Genomic DNA, 20,387 nt, shown 5'->3' with positions numbered 1-20,387 from the left:
TATGTGTTTTCTCCTTTTTTCAGGTGAAAAACAGCAATTATCGTGGATTATTTTTCGGGACACATCAGGTCCCAATAAAAAAAACCCGATAAGTGCCGGCGTTGGGCCGACTTCAGGGCTAATTGGATACCTCCCCATATCTGTGGTCATTATTTTTGCCATATATTCCGTTCTTGAGGTGCCCAACAATGGACATCAGAGGACACTATTTCAGATTATCTGGTTGTTTACTGTATTCATTCTGCTTAATACATAAATGTACTGTATATGATACTGTAGAGTGTAATCATGTTATCTGCATTTACAATTAAAAAAGCAATGCTTCACTTTTATGCAATTTGTCAGAGGTCCATAACCTAACCCGCCATATGAGCGGGGCCCTACTGTAAATTTGTCTGTGATGTGCTACAATGATTTCCATTTATCAATCTTCAAGTTGAGTAGCACAGTGTAACTCACTGCTTATAAACATATTAGTTTTACTCTTATTTTGTGCGACCCTATCCAGTGTTTGGCAGCATCTGTGTCAAATTTTTCTTTGTCTTTGTCTTTGCTGTAGCACTTGCATCTTAAAATTATCATACTCAATCTACACCTGTTTCAGTTCCCTAGCACATGCACACACACATATACACTAGGGTTAATTACCCTACCAGTATATCTTTGGAGTGTGGGAAGAAACCAGAGTACCTGGAGGAAACTCACGCAAGCAGAGGGAGAATATACAAACTCCACACAGTGAGGGCCATGGTGGGAATTAAGACCAAGACCTCAGTGCTGTGAGGCAGTAATGCTAACCATTACACTGTCTGTGTTGCCCAAATTATATATCTATAACATTCCTGTATGCAGGAGCATCAGCAGATAAAGATGGGTTTACTCTCTGAAGTGACAGTATATGTGTATAGGGGTTTTTGTCTGTTTTTCATTTAGTTATTTCAGCCTGTTTATGTCTGAATAATAATAGGATTAAAATGTTAAATTCTAATAAATAAACTAAAAAATAAAACACTAAACAAACTGTTTTTTCTTTGAAATAACTGTTCCAAAGAAAACCATTTCCATGTGAAAATAAGTCTGATTATCAAGGAGATAAGTATGCAAGTAAAAGATGACCATATTGACATATAAAGAAATGAACTAACAAAAGTACTACTTACTAGAGTCCTGACGATTTAACCAGCCCTGTGTAGTAAAATACAAGTAGAAGAATGCTTTAGATAAAGAACAACTAAACAAAACATTATTAAACTAGGAAAATGTAAAAGTTGTTCAGTCTTATGTTGGGTACGATTCTGGGCGACATATCTGCCGACCCAGGGACCAGCAGACCCAGCGGCCAATTGGTAAGCTAATACACACTTACCAATCTGCTGCTAGATGTATCTGTGCTGACATCACAACTGGGCCCGTCCAGTAGAGATGTGTGAGCTGGTCCCTGCAGCAAGTGTATGAGCTGTTGGCCGGTTGTCTGTACACACAGCCAGACATGCAAGATATCGTTCACAGTCATCTGTACATAGCCGCTGATGCACTATGCCATATGTTGTTTGTCGGCTGATTGAACGACATATCACATAGTTTGTACCTAGCATGACACTATCTTTCCACTAAAGCTTTGTTACATCTCAGAGTGTGATGGAGTATTTTTATCTACTCTCCAGTACAAATAACAAACATCTATGGCAGGATGTAATAGGGTGTAAGTTTTTGTGCGAGTACAAACTCGCACCTTCTCGCACATTTTGAAGGTGCAAGTTTGTCCTGGAACTCGCCTCAGTAATAGGGTGCGAGTCTCAGGGTGAGTCGCATGCGAGTTAAACTCCGGATAAACTCGCACCTTGTAATGCGACTTTCTTTACAAGGTTTGAGTTAGACAGAATTTTATATACGTATTGTTGAAATACACCAGGAGCACCGCCGCCCATTTCTTCTTCTAGATCAGCGAAGATTGGAGTGCAGCTAAAAAGCAGGGCCATCAGACTGCACATGCAGTGGCGTAACTACAGCCCCCGCAGACCCCGCGGGGGCTTGTGGGGCAAGGTGGCCGCAGATTCCATGCGGACTAGCCGTCCGATTGGAATCTGCAGAAAACGGCCCTCCAAAAATGGCCACCGCCTAGGAGGAGACAGATGCTAGAGGTCCTAATGGACCTCTAGCATCTGTTAGTCACACAGGCAGGGCGATAGTGCGGACCGCACATAAGTGCCGTCCGCACTACACTAGTATAACAAAGACACAGCCACCGGCGCCGGCAGCTGTGTGTTTGTTTTAGCAGCCGATGAGTCAGACAGACTCATCGGCTACTTGTCTTGCGCCCACTGCCGGAGCCAGGCTCTTCCGGCTCCCGCAGTGGGTGATGATGGGAGAGATGTCATGACGTCTCTCCCATCATGCAGAGCGGGCCTGCCCGGGAGGACGCCGGATGGAGGAGCCGATGCCGGTACGTTGATCAAGGTAAGTGGATTTTGTGTGTCTGTCTGTCTGGTGGGGGGGGGGGGGGTTGTTTACTACTACTGGGGGCATTGCTGGGGGGGTTTGTTAACTACTACTACTACTGGGGGGAGTTGTTTACTACTACTACTGGGGGCATTGCTGGGAGGGGGGACTACTACTGGGGGCATTGTGGGGGGGGTTGTTTACTACTACTACTACTGATGGCATTGCTGGGGGGGTTGTTTACTACTACTGGGGCCATTGCTTCGGGGGGATTACTAATACTACTACTGGGGGCACTGCTGGGAGGGGGGACTACTACTGGGGGCATTGCTGGGGGGGTTGTTTACTACTACTGGGGCATTGCTGGGAGGGAGGACTACTACTGGGGGCATTGCTGGGGGGGTTGTTTACTACTACTGGGGGCATTGCTGGGAGGGAGGACTACTACTGGGGGCATTGCTGAGAGGGGGGACTACTACTGGGGGCATTGCTGGGGGGGACTACTACTGGGGGCATTGCAGGGGTAGAACTTCTACTGGGGACATTGCTGGTGGGGGGACTACTACTGGGGGCATTGCTGGTGGGAACTACTACTGGAGGCACTGGTGGGACCACTACTGGAGGCACTGCACTGGTGGGACCACTACTGGGGGCACTGCACTGGTGGGACCACTACTACTGGGGGCATTGCTGGGAGAGGACTACTACTACTGGGGGCACTGCTGGGGGGTTAGTACCTGGGTCACTAATTAAGGGGGTCTACTACTGAGGGCATTATATAAGGGGCACGGCATAGGGGGATGACTACATGGGGCACTGCATAGGGGGACCACTTCTGGGGGCACTGTATAAGGGCACTACTGTATACTGTAAACTGTCTAGGGGGGGTGGGAGCAAATTTTTTACTTTTGCACTGGGGGCCAAATTGCGTATAAATGGCCCTGTAATTATTTACCCAAATGCCGAGGGGGGGTTATATGGGGGGGGCAACAGAAAAAATATCGGCAGGTGGGAGCAAAATTTATAGTTACGCCGCTGTTCACATGACCAACTAGAAGACATAACATGCGCAGGAAGGACCTCCGAAAACAATGCCCCTGGGAACTTCACAGTGACAGCGTGTTACTGCAACCATTGTCCGTGCAAAGTTTAATGCTGATTAGCTGGGAAACAAAAATTATCGTATTGATGTTGTCCAAAAATATTCGGGACAAAATCGACACTATTGCTGAATAGAGCCCAATGTGTTAAGAGATATTTGTTTCCATGCCAAATCTAAATATGGTTTACAATATGATTTGACTTAACAAGTCTCTTTGTATAGATGTTCTCTTTACTTATACAGACATATACAGTGTGTCTGGGGTGTCACGGAGATAACTAACATTATCTACACAGTTTGAAAAAGCATTTCATTTACATAAACACATTCACCCAACATTTTCTGCACTTTCATTTCTTCTAGAAAGTATTTCTGAACACTGGGGAATGTCACAGTGTGTTGGACCGGCTGTTTCTTACCGGGTCCGGCAGCACTGGAATCCCGGCCGGCAACAGGCACGGACGGGCAGTCTGCTCCCGGGCCTCCTCGCTGTGCGGCTGCAAAGTGCAGGTGACCCCTGCTCCCCTAAGAGTGCGTGCACCGACCTGCAGGGGGTTTTAAAAGGATAGGCGCGCCAAACGTGAAGTCACGTTTGGCACAAGTTTTGAACTGCTCCCTATAAGAGGGAGTCTCTGGCAACAGACAGGTGCCAGAGTATAAGCTCCATTACCTTACTCCAGTGTTCCTGCATATACAGTATTGGCTATCTGATTCTGACCTTGGCTTTGTTTGTCACCTGTTTTTGTCTGATCCCTGGTACTGCGTTTGGTAATCTGGTTCTGACCTTGGCTTTCCCCCCTGACCTGCATACGTCTTCTCCCTGGTACCATATTGTCTGTTTGGTTCTGCCTGATGACTACGCTGATATTTTTCTCCGCTCCATCCAGAGTTCACCATCACCTGTATAAAGTAACCTATTCTGAGGGTTGTGACCTGTGTGTCGTACGCAGCCAGGGCCGGATTAAGGGGGCGGGGGGGGGGGGTGGCGACAGGGGGGGGTCCCCACACACAGAGGGAGCCCCACACAGGGTTGATGTGACTCTGCCGAGAACAGCTGTCCATCGGCACCTGTTCCCGGGTAGAGTCTCTGGAGCCACGGCTGTTCGAAAGACTGCATGCAGTAGCACAGTCAGTGCTGCTACATCAGCTGTCAAGGGAGAGAGGGGCCAGCTTTACACTAGCGCACCCCCCCCCCCACTGGCCGCATTAGGGATGGAGCCAATACAGCAAGCCCCACCCCCATATCCCCGCAAATTGCATCATTACATCGCGGGGCGGAGCTTAATTAATTGAGGAGGTGCCCGGCAACCTGTACCAGGCCAGCAGCATCTGCTGCTGCATCAAGTGTAAGTATGTATTTGTACTGTTTTAGTATGTGTGTGATATTGTGCATATGTGTTAGTGTGCATACTGTATATGTATGTGTCAATGTGTATATATCTGTGTTAGTGTGTGTATACTGTTTATGTGTATGTGTGAATGTTTGCCCCTACCTTCATGTAGCCTGAACGTGGGTGGCTTCGTGTGGGGCTTTCGGGGGGTAGGCTTGGCTCTGTGTGGCTTGGAGGGGGCCCCCACAACTACGTTGCCCTGGGGGCCCCACAAACCTTAATCTGGCCCTGGACGCAGCCAAGTCCATAGCTTTTTGCGTGGGTCCCTGGTGAATACATATTAGACTCCGCGCATCAGAAATAGGTCTCGCCAATCCCCAAATACGGCTTGCATTCATTATCTACCCGAGAGTTGCGACAGGTAATAAAGGAGACAGATAGCAAAGAGCAGAGATTATGGGAGGCTGAGAATCATTAAATGGCTGAGAAGCTTTGGATTATTTACTTCTTTAAACTGCTAAACGTTTACATTCCTAAGTGTGTAGTCAGGAGTCTCTCCCAACGCTTTCACTACGATTCTGGATCCTCCCAGTTACTGGCATGCTTACATCACAGACATAGGAAATCCCTGTTTGAGTATAGATGAGTAAGTCAAAATGATTATGCTTCTGACTCATTCACCCTCTGAATGTTTAGAACATCTGTTTCACATACTAAAACATAATAAAACATTTATATCCCTGAAATATATTGTATTGAAATGCATTGGCGTTTATAAGACTGTAATTTATGTACAACCTGTGACTGCCCTAAAACCAGGGACAACTGGATATAATGTTACTTTAGCATACTACACTATGGAGATGAATGAGTTAAAGAGACTTCAAATAATAGCAGGTTCATGACCGTTACAGTACCTTTAGCCAGCTCCTGCATATCTACCTTTTCCTAGATGCTTAGATTAGTGGAACATTGGCTATCTCTAGGGTTTACGCTGTTTTTTCCTGACCTCACAGAAATGTAAATATGTTCATCCATCTGTTTAGACATATGCTGGTTTAAAAGGTGGCTTGATTTGCCGTGAATTTATGGTAGGGGTGGGCAGACCAAGCTGTGTTGTGATGCCACATTGCGTTTTACTATGTACAAATAAAGTTAGATGGGAACGATATGGGTTTATTTTCCAGTTAGCAGAATCATTTGTACAGCAAGTGGGATTGATAGCTGTTCTTAGCGTTTACGTACCAGAACATTTGCAAGTATAGATGACTGAAATTGATTTCTTATATGGCAGGGGAGGCCTACATTATATCTAATGGGCTTCAGAGCCAAATGTTTTCTGAGCTGATGCAGCCCCATTCCATAGTGTGAATTATAAATATTCTACTAGTGGTGTCATTTGTTATATTTAATTCTTAATAGTGATATCTTATTATATCACTTTAGGTGCTCCTTAGCAACTAATTTTCAATATATGTATAAGGGGCATATTTATCAATTATCGGGTTTGAGAAATTAAGCTTTGCCGGAATGTACTACTATACACATGCAGAAACGGGTGCTCCGAAAGGAGGCAGCCCCCTGCATTTGTAAGAAGTGAAATGACCGCTAATGCAATAATTGCACTCCTTGAGGGACCTCTGCGCGCTACTGCGCATGCACGGTCTGATGACCACACTTGTGCAGTGGTCATTGCCAGGGAATGTTCCTGGATGAACCCTCTCCCGGTAATTTATGCAAAGGGTAGCCCATAGGCTACAGCGAATAACGCCATGTGAAGTTGGGACCAAGCTCTGCAATGTGCTCCCCTGTAGAGACCGCGGCAGATATGAGAAATATCTGCGGTATATACAATATGCGGGGTTCCTTAATATTTGTGGGTACTGTTTTCAGGGTATACACTGCAGAAATTGTTTAATAAATATGCCCCTATTTCTTTATATCACTGTGATTACATGCATTTTATCTGTTTACATACTTTTACACTGGTTATGATCTGTGAGTTATAATTCACTTCTTCAGAAATATGTTTTGTTTTTAGCTTGAATGTGAAGTATAAGAATATATCCTTTCAAGCAAGTAATAATATGCTGCTTCACATCTGCCCCTGTTGAGGGTTTAAATTAAACTGCTGCAACTAATCAATAGTCGGAGAATAATTTCTGGTCATCATTGGCTTATGCATTATGTAGTTTGAAATCAAAGCTTCTAACCTGAAATCCCTCTTCAGAGGTAACTTGGGCAGCTGTTTAGTATAGTATGTTAATATATTGACACTGGCTCATTGCCCTCATGTTGTATACAAGCAGCGCCTAAATATGGAAGCCGTATGCTGCTATGATTGCCTGTAAGCCATCCCCCAGTGAGTCAGGCAATGGGACCTAGAGCCATACAGAGTGGTTCTTGGTCCCAAAGAGAGCGTACAAATTGAATGCTCTTTGTTAAGAAATGCTAAACTGCTATGTTTTCGGAAAAAGAATCCTGAAGACTTGATCATGCGACTGTGTAGATTTTCCATAAAAAGTAGAAAGGGTCACTTAAATGCATGCAAGAAATGAATGATGCCCCCTAGCAAAATGCATCTTATACAGTAGTATTTATCATACTAGAAGTGCTTTTATTTTCTAATGGCTCTCAACGTTACAGAGTACTGCGTAATATAAAACTGTTCTGTGTGTGAGATGGCGCTGGTGAGAGAATATAAAGTAAATACAAGAATATTATTAAAAAAACCTTATATTCTCATGATGTCCCATCCATCTTGGGGTTTCAACCACTGCGTATGACCCTCATGAAGATGTAAATTGTAAAAAAATAAAACAAAGAGAATTTAAATAGTAAGAATAAAAACAAGTCCGATTTCAAAAGTGCATTAAACCACTGGTTTTCATTGATGGTTATATAATAAGTGTACCCCACTCACAATTACAGGGGTATTATCAAGCACATCAAGGTATCTTTTTAGAGTATATAATTCTTCATTAATTCCTTTTCCACAGAAGGTAAATATAAATAAGGGCGTACCCTACTCACAATCTGCGAATAGTCCGCCACGCACATCAATGGTATCTTAATAGATAATAGATAGTTTGCAAAGGCCGGATCTCCGCAGCCAAAAAATAAAATAATCCACAATGGGCCTGATTCAGAGCCGGACGCAAGTGGCTGCTCGTTCGCTCCGAGCGATGTTTGCCCAACTGCGCATGCGTACGGATCATAATACGCATGCGCGAACCAGTCAGTGCAGCCGAAAATCGTTTGTTCGCTAAATTGCGAATGCCTGCTATTTTGAGTGACAGAATGAGGCGTTTGTGGGTGGTAACAGGGGAAGGTGCTTTAAAATGGGGAGTGGAGATCCGAACGCAGGCGTGCTTAAAGGTCAAAACGGGCGTTTTATGGGTGTGCATAATTAATACAGCAGCGTCATTAACCACGTCACTGGGTTATTTTATAGCCAGAACTGCTCGCAAAATTGTGGTAGCAAAAACCAACCCCAAGAATAGCGAGCAGTTCATACGCTGGTCGATGTACTCTATTAATCTAATAAATAGCGGACATGACGTAGGATGCGAGCGGCCAGGGGGCGTAGTTTCCCAAAAAACGACCGCAAGTTTTGTACGCTCGTTCAGACCTAGAGACGTGAACAGACCGCAAACAGCGAACGGTTCATTTGAATAGCCACCCCTATTTTCTTGACGAGCGAGCGCAAATAGCGTCCGGCTCTGAATCAGGCCCTATGTCCAGATACAGAATCAGTAGATCACCCCCTCACCAACGCATTTCATTTTGATGCAACAAATCTTTGTCAAGGTATCAGAGTTCTGGCACAGGAAGGAATCGGTTAAATAATTTCAGAAATAAATAAAATAAGTGACAGTGTGACATCACATAATAATTAACACTATTTCAAACCTACTTATGTGTGTGGGATATTTACCTAGGCAAATCTGGAGCACTGTGGGAAACAATGAGCCATGCAAATTGTGGTCAGGAGGTTCTTCTACAATCTAGACTATTCATATTTTGGTGCAGGCCTGAGGTATAATGAACTTCCCTTCTTAGATCATCCTAGTGTGTGATTAAAAAACATTAATGTATAAATAATATAAATGCCATCTAAGAGGTCCTTACAGTCAACTAACAACATTAAGGCTGATACTATAATGGTCAACAGATTATCCAGGTCTTTAACCAGAAAACATTGTAAAAAAAATAAAATAAAAACATCTTCACCAGATCAAAAAACATTTTGTTACAATAAACACTAATTACCAATCCACATGGTACATGACAACCCCAAGAAAGATGCATTTAAAGAGCTTCTGGTTAACAGTACATTTTTAAATGGCAAGACCTATGGTTAAAACAACATAGGACTACTCAGAAATAAATCAACAGTTTCAAATACAACGCATGGGGTTAAATTCAGGGGGTCAGTTGTATTAATTTAATTCTTTTTAATTATTTGCTGCTAACATTCTGTGATTCTGGTAGTTGGTTAAAATGAGCATTTAACTCAGATTGCTTGTCTATAGTTCTTTACTGTTAGAGGACATCCTTTTGTGGCTCATCGTCATTTTTTTGTTACCCAAAGTAAATCCCGAGCCACGCAAGTGATCAGAAGCAAATGAGGCTAAATTTACTAAGCATCACTTTTCAAAGTCACTGTATCTTTAGTATCTGGATTTAAAAAGGTAGTTATAGTCAGAGGAGTAGCGTGGAACCACGGCGCCCGGAGAAAGTGCATGTCATAGCGCCTCCCCTGTACTGAACTGTACCAGTGGGGTTTGGCCTGCTAGCGGGGGAATATTCAAGCGAAGAAAGAAGAAGCAAACAGTGGCAGTATCACGCTGGGGATTGGAGGTACCATTGGGGGTGCGAAATGCTTCAGTGATGCACTATCTGACATTAAGGGTTAGCTGCTGTGTCATCGCTTTATTTATGCATACCACCTAGGGTCTGACTTTTATCTCATTTGAATCAGTTATTAGTCAATAGAGGAGATTGTACTATATATTCTGATAATTTAACGTAAATTGACAGAATACATGTGCAGAAGTGAAATTCCACAGGGTGCACATCTTATTACTGCAATTACTTCCCCAAGCACCTTTCACTGGAGTAGGAACACCTATGGGAAGCTCCCTTCTCAGCTATGCTCCAACTTATCAAATATACATTGCACCTATATTAATGTCAGTACTGCTAACCATGTCCTGTTCTATCTACCACCATTATTATTATTTCAGGTCTCCTAATATTTATTAAAAGACCTTTCAAATAACACTTTGTGGTCATGCCTGGGAACACCTCATAGCAAAGCAGTTACTTTTTTAATCTCATACCTTATAATTGAAGTTTAGGACTTTACCTCAGATGTGTCACTATTAAGTCCATTGAAGCACAATCAATGAATAAGGAGAGAAGGAGGGAGGGGATCAAAGAGGGCAGGGGAGAGAAAAGTAACAATCAGAGCGGTAAGGTGACGGAAGCCAATAAGAAAGGAGAGGGAAGGGGCAATGCCAATCAGAGTGGGGCAGTGACAGAAGCCAAAAAGAAAAGAAAAGGAGAGTAGAGGGGTAATGACAGAAGCCAATAAGAAAGGAGAGGGGAGGGGCAATGCCAATCGGTGAGGGTTAGTGACAGAAGCCAATAAGAAAGGAGATGGGAGGGGTAAAAAGTCAACCTGGGGGGGGGTGACAGAAGCCAATAAGAAAGAAGTGGACAGGGGCAAAGAGACGATCACAGGGTAGAGAGGGGAGGGAATTAAAAAGGTGAGAAGTGAATGTAATCAATCTGACAGGAAAGGGGCAGTGGCAGAAGATGATCACAGTGGAGGAAGGGCCAGAGAGGAGGCAATCTGGGCAGCTTGAGGGAGCATGAAATGTAGATACCGATCTCAGATCCGTAATTTATTTAGGATATAGAGCAAACAAACCGAGATAAAACTAACAGGCAGCCAACATACTGTGCAGCGCCCCATGAATTCCGGAACCCTGGATGGCGACCTCTGTCCATTTTGGCGCCCGGAGCTCATGCTCCACCAGAACCACCCTCACTACACCCCTGGTTATAGTCAATACAAAAGTGTGTTTTGTATTGAATATAATTGAATAGAACTAGCAGTCAAAACAGCCTAAGACGTGGTGGCTTTGAAAAGTGTCTCATAGTGAATTTAGACTTACATGATAGCAGGTCAGTTAATTAGTTAATTAGCACTCCTGCCATCAGCTGTTAGGTCACTTAAAAAGAAAAAAAATGTTCTATATCATCAGTATAACCCCTAATTATTTGTCTGCTGTGCCTCTGAGTTTTTTTTATGGAGTCCCCACAAACAAGTCTATGTCACCTGGGTGCCCATGTTTTTTTGCAACCCCTATGTATTGCCTTCTCTTGAGTCTTTTCTTACCTATATGCTGATTTCTCTGCTATGAGGGACGTCTGAAGAAATTGAGCCTCTCTAGGCAGAAAGTGTCTTGAGCCAGTATTCAGTATGCATATAGGAGATCATGTGGTACGGTAGCTACTTGTTTGGGTAGGAATAATATTCCATCTTCATACAAGAGGTTCAACCAGATAATACATAGTATATATGTTTTGGGGTAGGGCAAAATGTGAACTTCCCTGATCAAACATCCTGGAGAGATAACATCCTCCTACGTCTCTCCAGCGTCATCCCCCTGCGTCTCTACAGTGCCAACCCCCTGCTACTCATCAGCGCAATCCCGCTGCATCTCACCATCTTCATCCCCCTTGCATCTAACCAGCATTATCCCCCCTGCTTCTCACCAGCTTCACCCCCCTGCGTCTCTCCAACGCCATCCCCCAACGTCTCTTCAGCCCCATCTGTCTGTTTCACAAACATCAGCCCCCCTACATCTCACCAGCGCCATTCCCATGTTTTCACTCCAGCACCATCCCGTATTTCTCCAACTTACCCCCTTGTGTCCATTCAGCAGCTCCCTGCCCCTGTGTCCTCCACCATCAGCTCCCTGCCCGTGTTCCCCACCAGCAGCTCCTTGCCCATGTCTCCTCTCCCATCAGCAGCTTATACCCACCGTGTCCCTCTAGCAGCAGCTCCCTGCCCCTGCATCTCCTGTCCCACCAGCAGCTTATTCCCCGTGTCCCAATATCAGCAGCTCTCTGCCCGTGTCTCCTCTTCCACCAGAAGCTTATCCTACCCATGTCCCTCTAACAGCAGCTTTCAGTCCCTGTGTGTCCGTGTCCTCTCCCACCAGCAACTTATCCCTCCCCCTCCGTCTCCCTCTAGCAGCAGCTCACCTTTGTGTCTGAGTCTTCGTGCTTGCCCTGGCCCCTGCTCCTCTTCGTGGTTCCTCAGTGCACTATGCAGCGGCAGTGACGGCATGACATCACATATATCGTGCCGCAAAAGAAGCTGAAAGGAGGGACGGGCAGCGGGCAGAGGAGGCGGAACATGGAGCTGGAAACAAAAGAGGAGGAGGCGGCCACCGCCAGAGTGCCTCTCTGTCTGTGGCTCTCTTTCTGTGGTACTTTAGTGCAGGGATGTGCAGGAGGCGGAACTAGTTCTACCTACCATTAAAGGCAGTGACGTGCGGTGAGGTAAATGGCTGGGGAGGCACTGTCTAGTAACAAAGCCAGATTTACACATACATATATGAACCTGAGGGTTCATGTGGGCATTATACAAAGGTATAGCAGTATATAGTGCTGGAAATCTGGTGTGTTTTGGTCAAGGATGTGCGGAAAAGGTAGGCAGGGGAGGCAGTGCCTCACCTGCCATACACTTTTTTCTCCAGAGTTTTAACTATAAAAATTATTACAATAATACAAAGAAGATATTTATAATATTTTCTTTACATTTTTCTTATAATTTTTATAGTCAAAACTCGGAAGTATACCGAAGTATACCTAAGTATGACAGGAAAGGCTCTGCCTCACCTCACATCACTGATTAAAGGTCACAGAATGCAGTTCCACCCGTTCCAGACCACTTTAACCCCTGCATGCATATATACAGTAGATGGCATTAGTAGTACAGTCCGGCAATGGAAGCAGCTAGAGCTCCTTCCGTAGATGACCATGACGTCATCAGTCAGTGTCCAACATCATTCCCTACCATCCAAGTGGAGGGGGAATATAACCACGTGGCGAGCGTAGCGAGCCACCGTGCCCGAAGCGTGGCAAGCAAAGCAAGCCCGCGAGGGGTTAACTTTCTTTTTTTGGTGGACTGTGTTGGCCGGAAACTGCACTTCCGCCCTCAGTGCACGTCACTTCCAGGTACAATATCTGAAGTGGAAATAGTCTCTACCGTCCGGCAATGGGGACCCAGCAAAAGCCTTTCCAACTTTACCAAAGCATGAGTCCCCGTTGGGCGAAAGAGCTATGCACATGCAGCCGTCATGCATGCCCAATGCGCATTTTATCAGGAAGGGGTGCATAGAAAACGTAGCTCCTGATTGAAATAGTAAAGGCTTCTGGGGGTCATTCAGACCCGCTCGCGAGCGCAGGACGCTCGCATGCGGGTCGATGTTACCCCAATGTGCATGACGGAGGGAGCTCCGTCGTGCGCGAGACCCGGACAGCGACAGCCAAGCTGTCGCTCCGGGTCTCGCACCAAAGGGGGCGTGCTGTCGATGGTGACTAACAGCACGCCCCCTTTGGTGGGCGTGGCTGCCAGACGGAAGCGTTCCCATATGAACGCCTACCGTCTGGGTCCGGCCCCACTGACATCACTAGTGATGTCAGTGGGAGTGATTTTGGCTCTGATAGAGCCAAAATCACTCCAGGGCTTGCGGTCACCGAGACCCTACCGCAGGGTCTCGTCGCAAGCCCGATGGTCGCGATGGTCTTGACCATCGCGACACTCTTTTTGGCCGCTCGCATATGCTGTGGTGGTCACCCACAGCTATGCGAGCGGCCAGGGGGCCGCTCCATTTTTAGGTAGGAGGGCACTGATTCAGAGCGAGCGCTCTGGTCAGAGCGTCCGGCTCTGAATCAGGCCCTCTGTTCAATCAGGAACTACATTCATTATACACATACTGGGAAAAAAGCTTCAATCTCCTTGACATTTGTCACTGTCAGCCTTCTCCTTTACTGGATTACATCTCTGGGAATACACAGCTGCATTCCCTAACTAGCGGGGGTTGTCCAAAAGTTGGCAAATGTTTGTAACAAACAGGTAGCATGTAGGTGATTTCTAACTGGGCTATTGGATAACAAGCTTTTATATTTAAAAAAAATCCTGTCACAACTATTATTTCTGGGTCTTTGTTTGGGAATTTTTGATTCTGCTACAGAGTTTCCAGTATACATATACAAATGTATAATAATAATATGTTCTGTTTTGGCATAAGACAGTCTACTACTGTACATCCATCTTCAAACGTTGTAACTAGTTTTGTGCATGTTAACTATACAGCAAACACTTTATGGTATACAGTACATTACGATATATGTTTGTATACAAGACTGGTTACTAAAACTGTAAGATAAAGTTTTCCCCAAGACACACTATTGTAGTTATCATGTGAAAGCATATGCAGACGGCTCATATTCGGTTTTACAGACCGTAGATGTGTTGCCCAGACGAAATATGGCGGCGAGGGCATTCACACATCCTGTTACGTCACATCAGAAACAGCCTAGTGGCTGCTGCTGTTGGTTTAGTCACTATTTTATGATTCAGAAATGAGTGATTACCAGGAGACAGCACAAATGATTAGTGATGTGTAGTGATTACTGACAGTTTATTGACTTATGTTTGGACTCCACATAGAAAATAGCAGCAATCATAGAAATATCGGTCAGGGACGTGACACCCCGTTGCGGGTGAGACATCTTTAATTCTGGCAAATATGGTCCTCAGAAATAAAGTGCATAGCTCTATTAATCATCATCAGATGTCCTAGCCTTTTTCAATTCACCCAGTTTTAAAGTAATATATAACCTTCTGTGGTAATCTGTTAGCTGACCATATCAAACATGGCTGCGCTTCCTCTACTCATGTAAAATAAACCGTTGGGGGCGGGGCAAGTGCGGGTGACGTCACGGAAGCATGCCAAGCATTGGGGGGGGGGGGGGGGCGGACTCTATCATTGCCCAGGCCCGGATCACAGGGAGGAGGAAGTAGCAGCAGAGCGAGACATAAATAAAGAGAATGGAGAGGGGCGGGCGGTGGCAGCAGCAGCGGAATACCGAGCAGCAACGGCCCCGGCGCGTGTAATAATAACCCTGCTGCTCCCCCCCCCCCCTCCCCTCCCCAATCCAGCGGCGGCGGAGGAATCCGGTCTGGCCACGGAGGAGGCGAGTTGTGTATAACATTATGTACTCTGTATGTATACCTCTCTCCGTGCTTACATCTACCATGGCGGGTTGGGGGCTATGTATATACTCATGCCGTGTCCTGCCTGTGTGCCTCTGTATAGGGGACGGGTCTTCTGTTGCCTGCTTAATAATATATATATATATATATGTCTGTGTTATACTTTTCAGCCTAATTAATATTTATTGGTTTGTGATTGCTAGGTGAGCATTTATTGGCATTTTCTTATATAGTTGCACTTTACAGTTGATGTTGGCACGGTTATGATTTTTACAATATGTCTTGTGTGAAAAATGTCATTATTTTGATTATCTGTATTTCACCCTTTGCTCCTATAGCTAGTAATGAATAGGTTGCCTCTAGAAACTATATACCACCTCAGTGGTAACACATCTGCTCAGGTTTGCATATCTGGCCCAGGCTAACATTCGCTGGGTAATGACTGGTATCCCTGCCTTACTGTGATCTTTAACAATCCTAACAATGGAAATAAATATGATACCCAATGTTACTATCTGTGTTTCATGCAGTGTTTGAGGGTAGCACAACATCCCAGTTACTAGGGCTGTACACTTTACTGGAGAGGAGGAAAGGGCCTGCTGCCTTTGTCTCATCTGTTTCTCTATCTCATTATCTTATCAGGGGAGATGGGATTGTTCTCATCCTTCTCAGAGCAGGGATACAGTGTACATTCCCATTATCTCTACAGGAAGCGTTTCGTACTTTGTATGCACATTTTATTTTCACTGATGTACTATACTATACTTTGTAGCTACCTGTAATTTTAGGGTATATTTTATTTGTATGTGCTTTTGTTCACAATTGTAACAAGCCATTGATATAGGTGGAAATATGTATGATGACCCATGCTTGCTGTTTTCTAAACTAGTTGGCAGTGTGTTTAGATGTGTATTAAGATTTATTATATGAATGTTTATCATGCCTTTCTATGAAATTTTAGTTTTGATGTATGTTGTTTTTGTTAATTAACATTGGTAGGAGATGTCCTTTCTTGCTATTATTTTTTTCTTAATATTGTGTGTTTTGTGACAGAGCATAACTCAATGGGGATGTAGTTAATAACCTGGCGGACGAGTTGCCGGCGATCAGTATACCAACGCCGGCATACTGCTGCCGGGCAAATTGCAGACGCCGCTATCTCTGCACAAACCAGGATATCGGAATCACGATAGTCAGCATCCCAATTGTAAGAGACCCGAGGCAGTTAAGTATGAGCTGCGGTGGGGCTGTTTAGGTTTACGCATGTCCTAGGGGAACTTGAGGTTAGGCACTCCACAAGGGAGGGTTAAGGAGAGGGGGGGGGGGGGGGTTAGGTATAGGCACCACCAGAGGGAGGTAAGGGTCAGGCACCCCCCACCCGGGAGGTTTAGGGTGTGGGAAGGGGGGTTAGGTATAGGCCCCCCCGGGAGGGTTAGGGGGGGGGGGGAGAGGGGAGGGTTAAGATACTTGCCTTCCTTCATCGGGATCTCCTTCTGTTGGGTTGCCGTCGGTATTTCAAACCCCTTCCACTCAGTGTACAAACACCAGCAATGTTTTATGGCCATTCTTCTGTGCTGTATTGGTGTTAATGTGTTAAACATTATTTTATTTTTTTCAAAAAGCAGATGGTTCTTCAATTGCCCAATAAATTATATATCCTCTATAGATATAAGTTTGGGGGAGTTCAGTTGTTTTTGGGCTCCTGGCTAAAGTGACGGGAGCTATTTAATTGTTTGTACTGTTAAGCGCGAGTGCCATATTCTTGAGCCCAAATGCATCAGGATTAGCTGTGTAAAGTGTTTTTTCCAGTGCAAACTACCGGGCACACTAAAATTAAGGTGCCTAAACTGTAGTTAAGAAACCCAAAAACACTACTGCCCAGAGGCACAAACAATTGAATAGCTCCCATCCCTTTAGCCAGGAGCCCAAAAACATTTGAATTGTCCTGTTTGTGCCCAAATAAATGTAGTGAAACTTCAGCTTCCCTCATCGTGCTTTAACTATTGGAATATTTCTGAATACAGGCCAGTTCGGGCTGTTACTAATATCTGTTTATTTTCAGAATAATAAGTAACCACATCTAGTATGTGTATAATTCCTACACTTAGTTGTGGTTTATGTTAATTGCTTTATAGACATCTGGAGAAGCACATGGTCATGTGTAGTTGAAATAGTTATTTAAATGTATCAAAGTAGGGACAATTACCCAACAAGGACCTGTATAACAGGCACCCATTTAATCTTGTACATGTGCATATATCGATCTATCCATCTTCCCATAAAGTGCTGTAACCTATAGCAATCTGGTTACTATGGATTACAGCTTGTCTTTTGTGTATTTACTTGTAAAATCTTGTACAGGTTGCTTTGAAAGGAATGGGTATGAAATCCCAGCAGTAGGGATGCCTGCTGTCAGTATACCAACAGCGGCATCCCGATGCTCAGGATCCCGACAAGGGCCCGGTAAGTATAGTAACCCGGTTCCTACATCCTGACACTCCAACCCTAACACTCCCCGTTAGTACCTTAATCTAACCCTCTCCCCTTAGTGCCTAAACCTAGCCTCCCCCCCTCCCCCCTGTGATGCCTAAACCCAATATATTACTTATATATACTTATTGTTTTTTAAAGGTAATATACTGGTTTTAATATTTTTCCTGATATTGCATAAAACATCCAGCTCCATCAGCCATGCAGGTCTTAATCAAATTGAGTTACCCACTGTACATTCTGTCCAGTCTTTCTGTTCTTCACTTTATGTAGTCTATAATAAGCATAAGCGTATCCATTTGTTAGATTATATGTCCCTTTTTCTGTTTTTTTTCTAAATGGTGAAATGAAGAGTTCAACAAAAGTTTTGATTGGTGATTCTATCCATATCACTCTGACACAAGATCTTCATTATACCGTCTCATTTATATTGGAGATGAAAAATGTTGCACAAATTGAGTTCCATCAAGGAACAGGCTGATTCACTAAGGTTCAAAGTTCTCTTCCAGTTCTGCTTTGCTCTACCATTACATACTATGGTGGCTTGGGTAGAGTAGGATTTAAACGTAATTAGCAGATCTTTTAAAGAGCAAGGTCATTTTTTTTTTTTTCTTAGTACTTTTTCATTCTGTTTTTCTTTCTGATTATAATTACACGGCAAATGGAACTTTATTCCTTTAGCACTGTCCAAACAGACAGGCTTCTTTGTGTGTGAATGTACTGTAATTTAGCATTTATGCCTATTGCTGTGATGCCATATATGTGTAAAGCATATGCTACTGTCCACTCCAGATGGTGGACAATAGCTGATGGTCAATTCATTCTACTACTCCCAAGTTTGGCATGAAGTGAACAATGAAACATCAAACTAGTCTATTCAGACAATTGTTCAGTACCACAAGATATGAAAGATAATGTGGTTAGATTATATTTACACTTTACTGCAATGTTCTTGATTTTGTTTTATTTTTCACACTATTTACATCTTTAAAGGTTATAATATTTACTTTAAACAGTACACATCTATCTGTGCATCTGCACATTGTCCTTGATGACGTTACCTGCATAAATAGATATATTTTATGATCTGCAAAAAGACAGCTTTCCCTTACTTTTGCTATGACATAACACCACCTAATACATCAACCTAGCTAGGATAATTGACACGCATACACAAATAGTTTATACTATCGGAGGATGTTGCTTGCACAACTATATATTGTACCTGATCTATTTAGAGTTTTGACTAAAATATTACTGTGGTGATATGACACCAGGGTTTGTCTTATTAAACTAGGCACTCATCAAATACATCATGATCACTCCAAGCTGTATCTTATATTAAGATGGGGAGTGTTGGTGCCACAGAAAGCAATGTATGTTAAGTTATCTGGTTAGTCCTACACTAGAAATCACTTAGACATGTGCCATGACAATTGCTATGAATTATTATTTTTTCTCTAAAATTTATGTTGGATAAATTAAAAATGGATGTCCTTGATCTAATTCAATCTTAAAAACCCTGACACTTTCACACATCTCAACTGGTTCCCCGATCACGACAGTGAGTTCAGTGTGCTCCCAATGGCTCCAGTCAGCAGATCTCAATCCAATAGAGCACCTTTGGGATGTGCTGGAAGGAGACACAAAGCATTTCATATACAGTTGTAAAATCTGCACAGACTGGTGCTATCATTCCAACATGGACTAAAAATCTCTGTTTCAGGCACTTTGCTGATTCTATGCCACAAATAATTCAGACTGTTGTGGGGGCAGAGGAGGGTACTAGCCAATATTAAAAAGATGTAATAATAATAAGTGGCCACTGAGTGTATATTTCAGAGAAATTAAACACTCAATACATGTTTATATACACTTGTATCCTGTCGCAAAAAGTCCAAAAGACTCAATCTTGAAACACTGTTGCTGGTTCGCACTATGCATACTGTGAATATATACAACACATTTCAGAACTATCTGTTTAAAGGTGCCTACACACTTAGCGATATTTTACACGATTTCCCCGATTCCGACGTATCGTGACGACAAATTGTGTAAAATATGCCCAAATCGTGAGTGTCCACTCACGATCACTATGCCGAAGCGCATCCCCGCAGGTCGTACATCGCATCTTCAGATCTGCTGTGCTGTAGGGTAGATCTGACAATCTCAGTCACAATGCACTGGAATAGTTAGGAGGCACGATAGATCGTTTGTCACATTGGACATTTTTTTTTTTTTTGTTTAACCATAATTTTTATTCAATGGAAAGGAGAATACAATGACATCAACAACAAATTGTTAAAGATATAAAAAAAAATCAAGAAAATTGGAGTCATATCCGTAGCATTTTAAACAACATATATATTCACCTTACATTTTCGTATCAAATCTTTAAATGAAGAGAAAAAAAAGGGGGGGGGGTAATGTATGATAACATCGTATTAAAACTCATCTTATACATATAGTACCACCATAACATTTCTAAAATATATTATTTGGACAGATAAAGCATCAAATCCTAGAGACAGTAATAGTTGAATAATTAAACCATGGGTCCCATATCTTATTAAATTTAACTGACTGATCCCTAAGAGCAAAGGTAATTTTCTCCATATTAGCAATAAACCAAATTTTGGAGGGCACTAAATGTAATGTAGGGGCGGATGGTTGTTTCCAAGACTTGGCCAAAGTACACCTTGCAGCATGTAATATTTGAAGA

The 20,387-nt window shown here is 43.5% G+C and overlaps 1 protein-coding gene across 4 annotated transcripts in view; it reads left to right on the top strand.

The window, feature by feature from the left end:
- RNF38 (ring finger protein 38) overlaps window positions 1-20,387 on the top strand; it is a 232,247-nt gene that overhangs the window by 153,326 nt on the left and 58,534 nt on the right. The window contains exon 1 of one of the 4 annotated variants that reach the window (XM_088460072.1): window positions 14,968-15,156. The exons of 2 other annotated variants lie outside the window; for them this stretch is intronic. Coding sequence is in view for 1 of the 2 variants with exons in the window: in XM_088460071.1 (XP_088316197.1) it covers window positions 15,176-15,184 (9 nt within the window). In the remaining variant the exon portion in view is untranslated. Of the gene's footprint in view, window positions 1-14,967; window positions 15,185-20,387 lie in introns of those variants that run through there. One more of the 4 variants, XM_088460071.1, reaches the window with a different exon arrangement.

The sequence above is a fragment of the Taudactylus pleione genome, unplaced genomic scaffold (genome assembly GCF_031769625.1).
Source record: "Taudactylus pleione unplaced genomic scaffold, aTauple2 ptg000967l, whole genome shotgun sequence".
NCBI lineage: Eukaryota > Metazoa > Chordata > Amphibia > Anura > Myobatrachidae > Taudactylus > Taudactylus pleione.
Note: the sequence above shows the minus strand (reverse complement) of the source record. Positions and strands in the feature narration are given on the sequence as shown.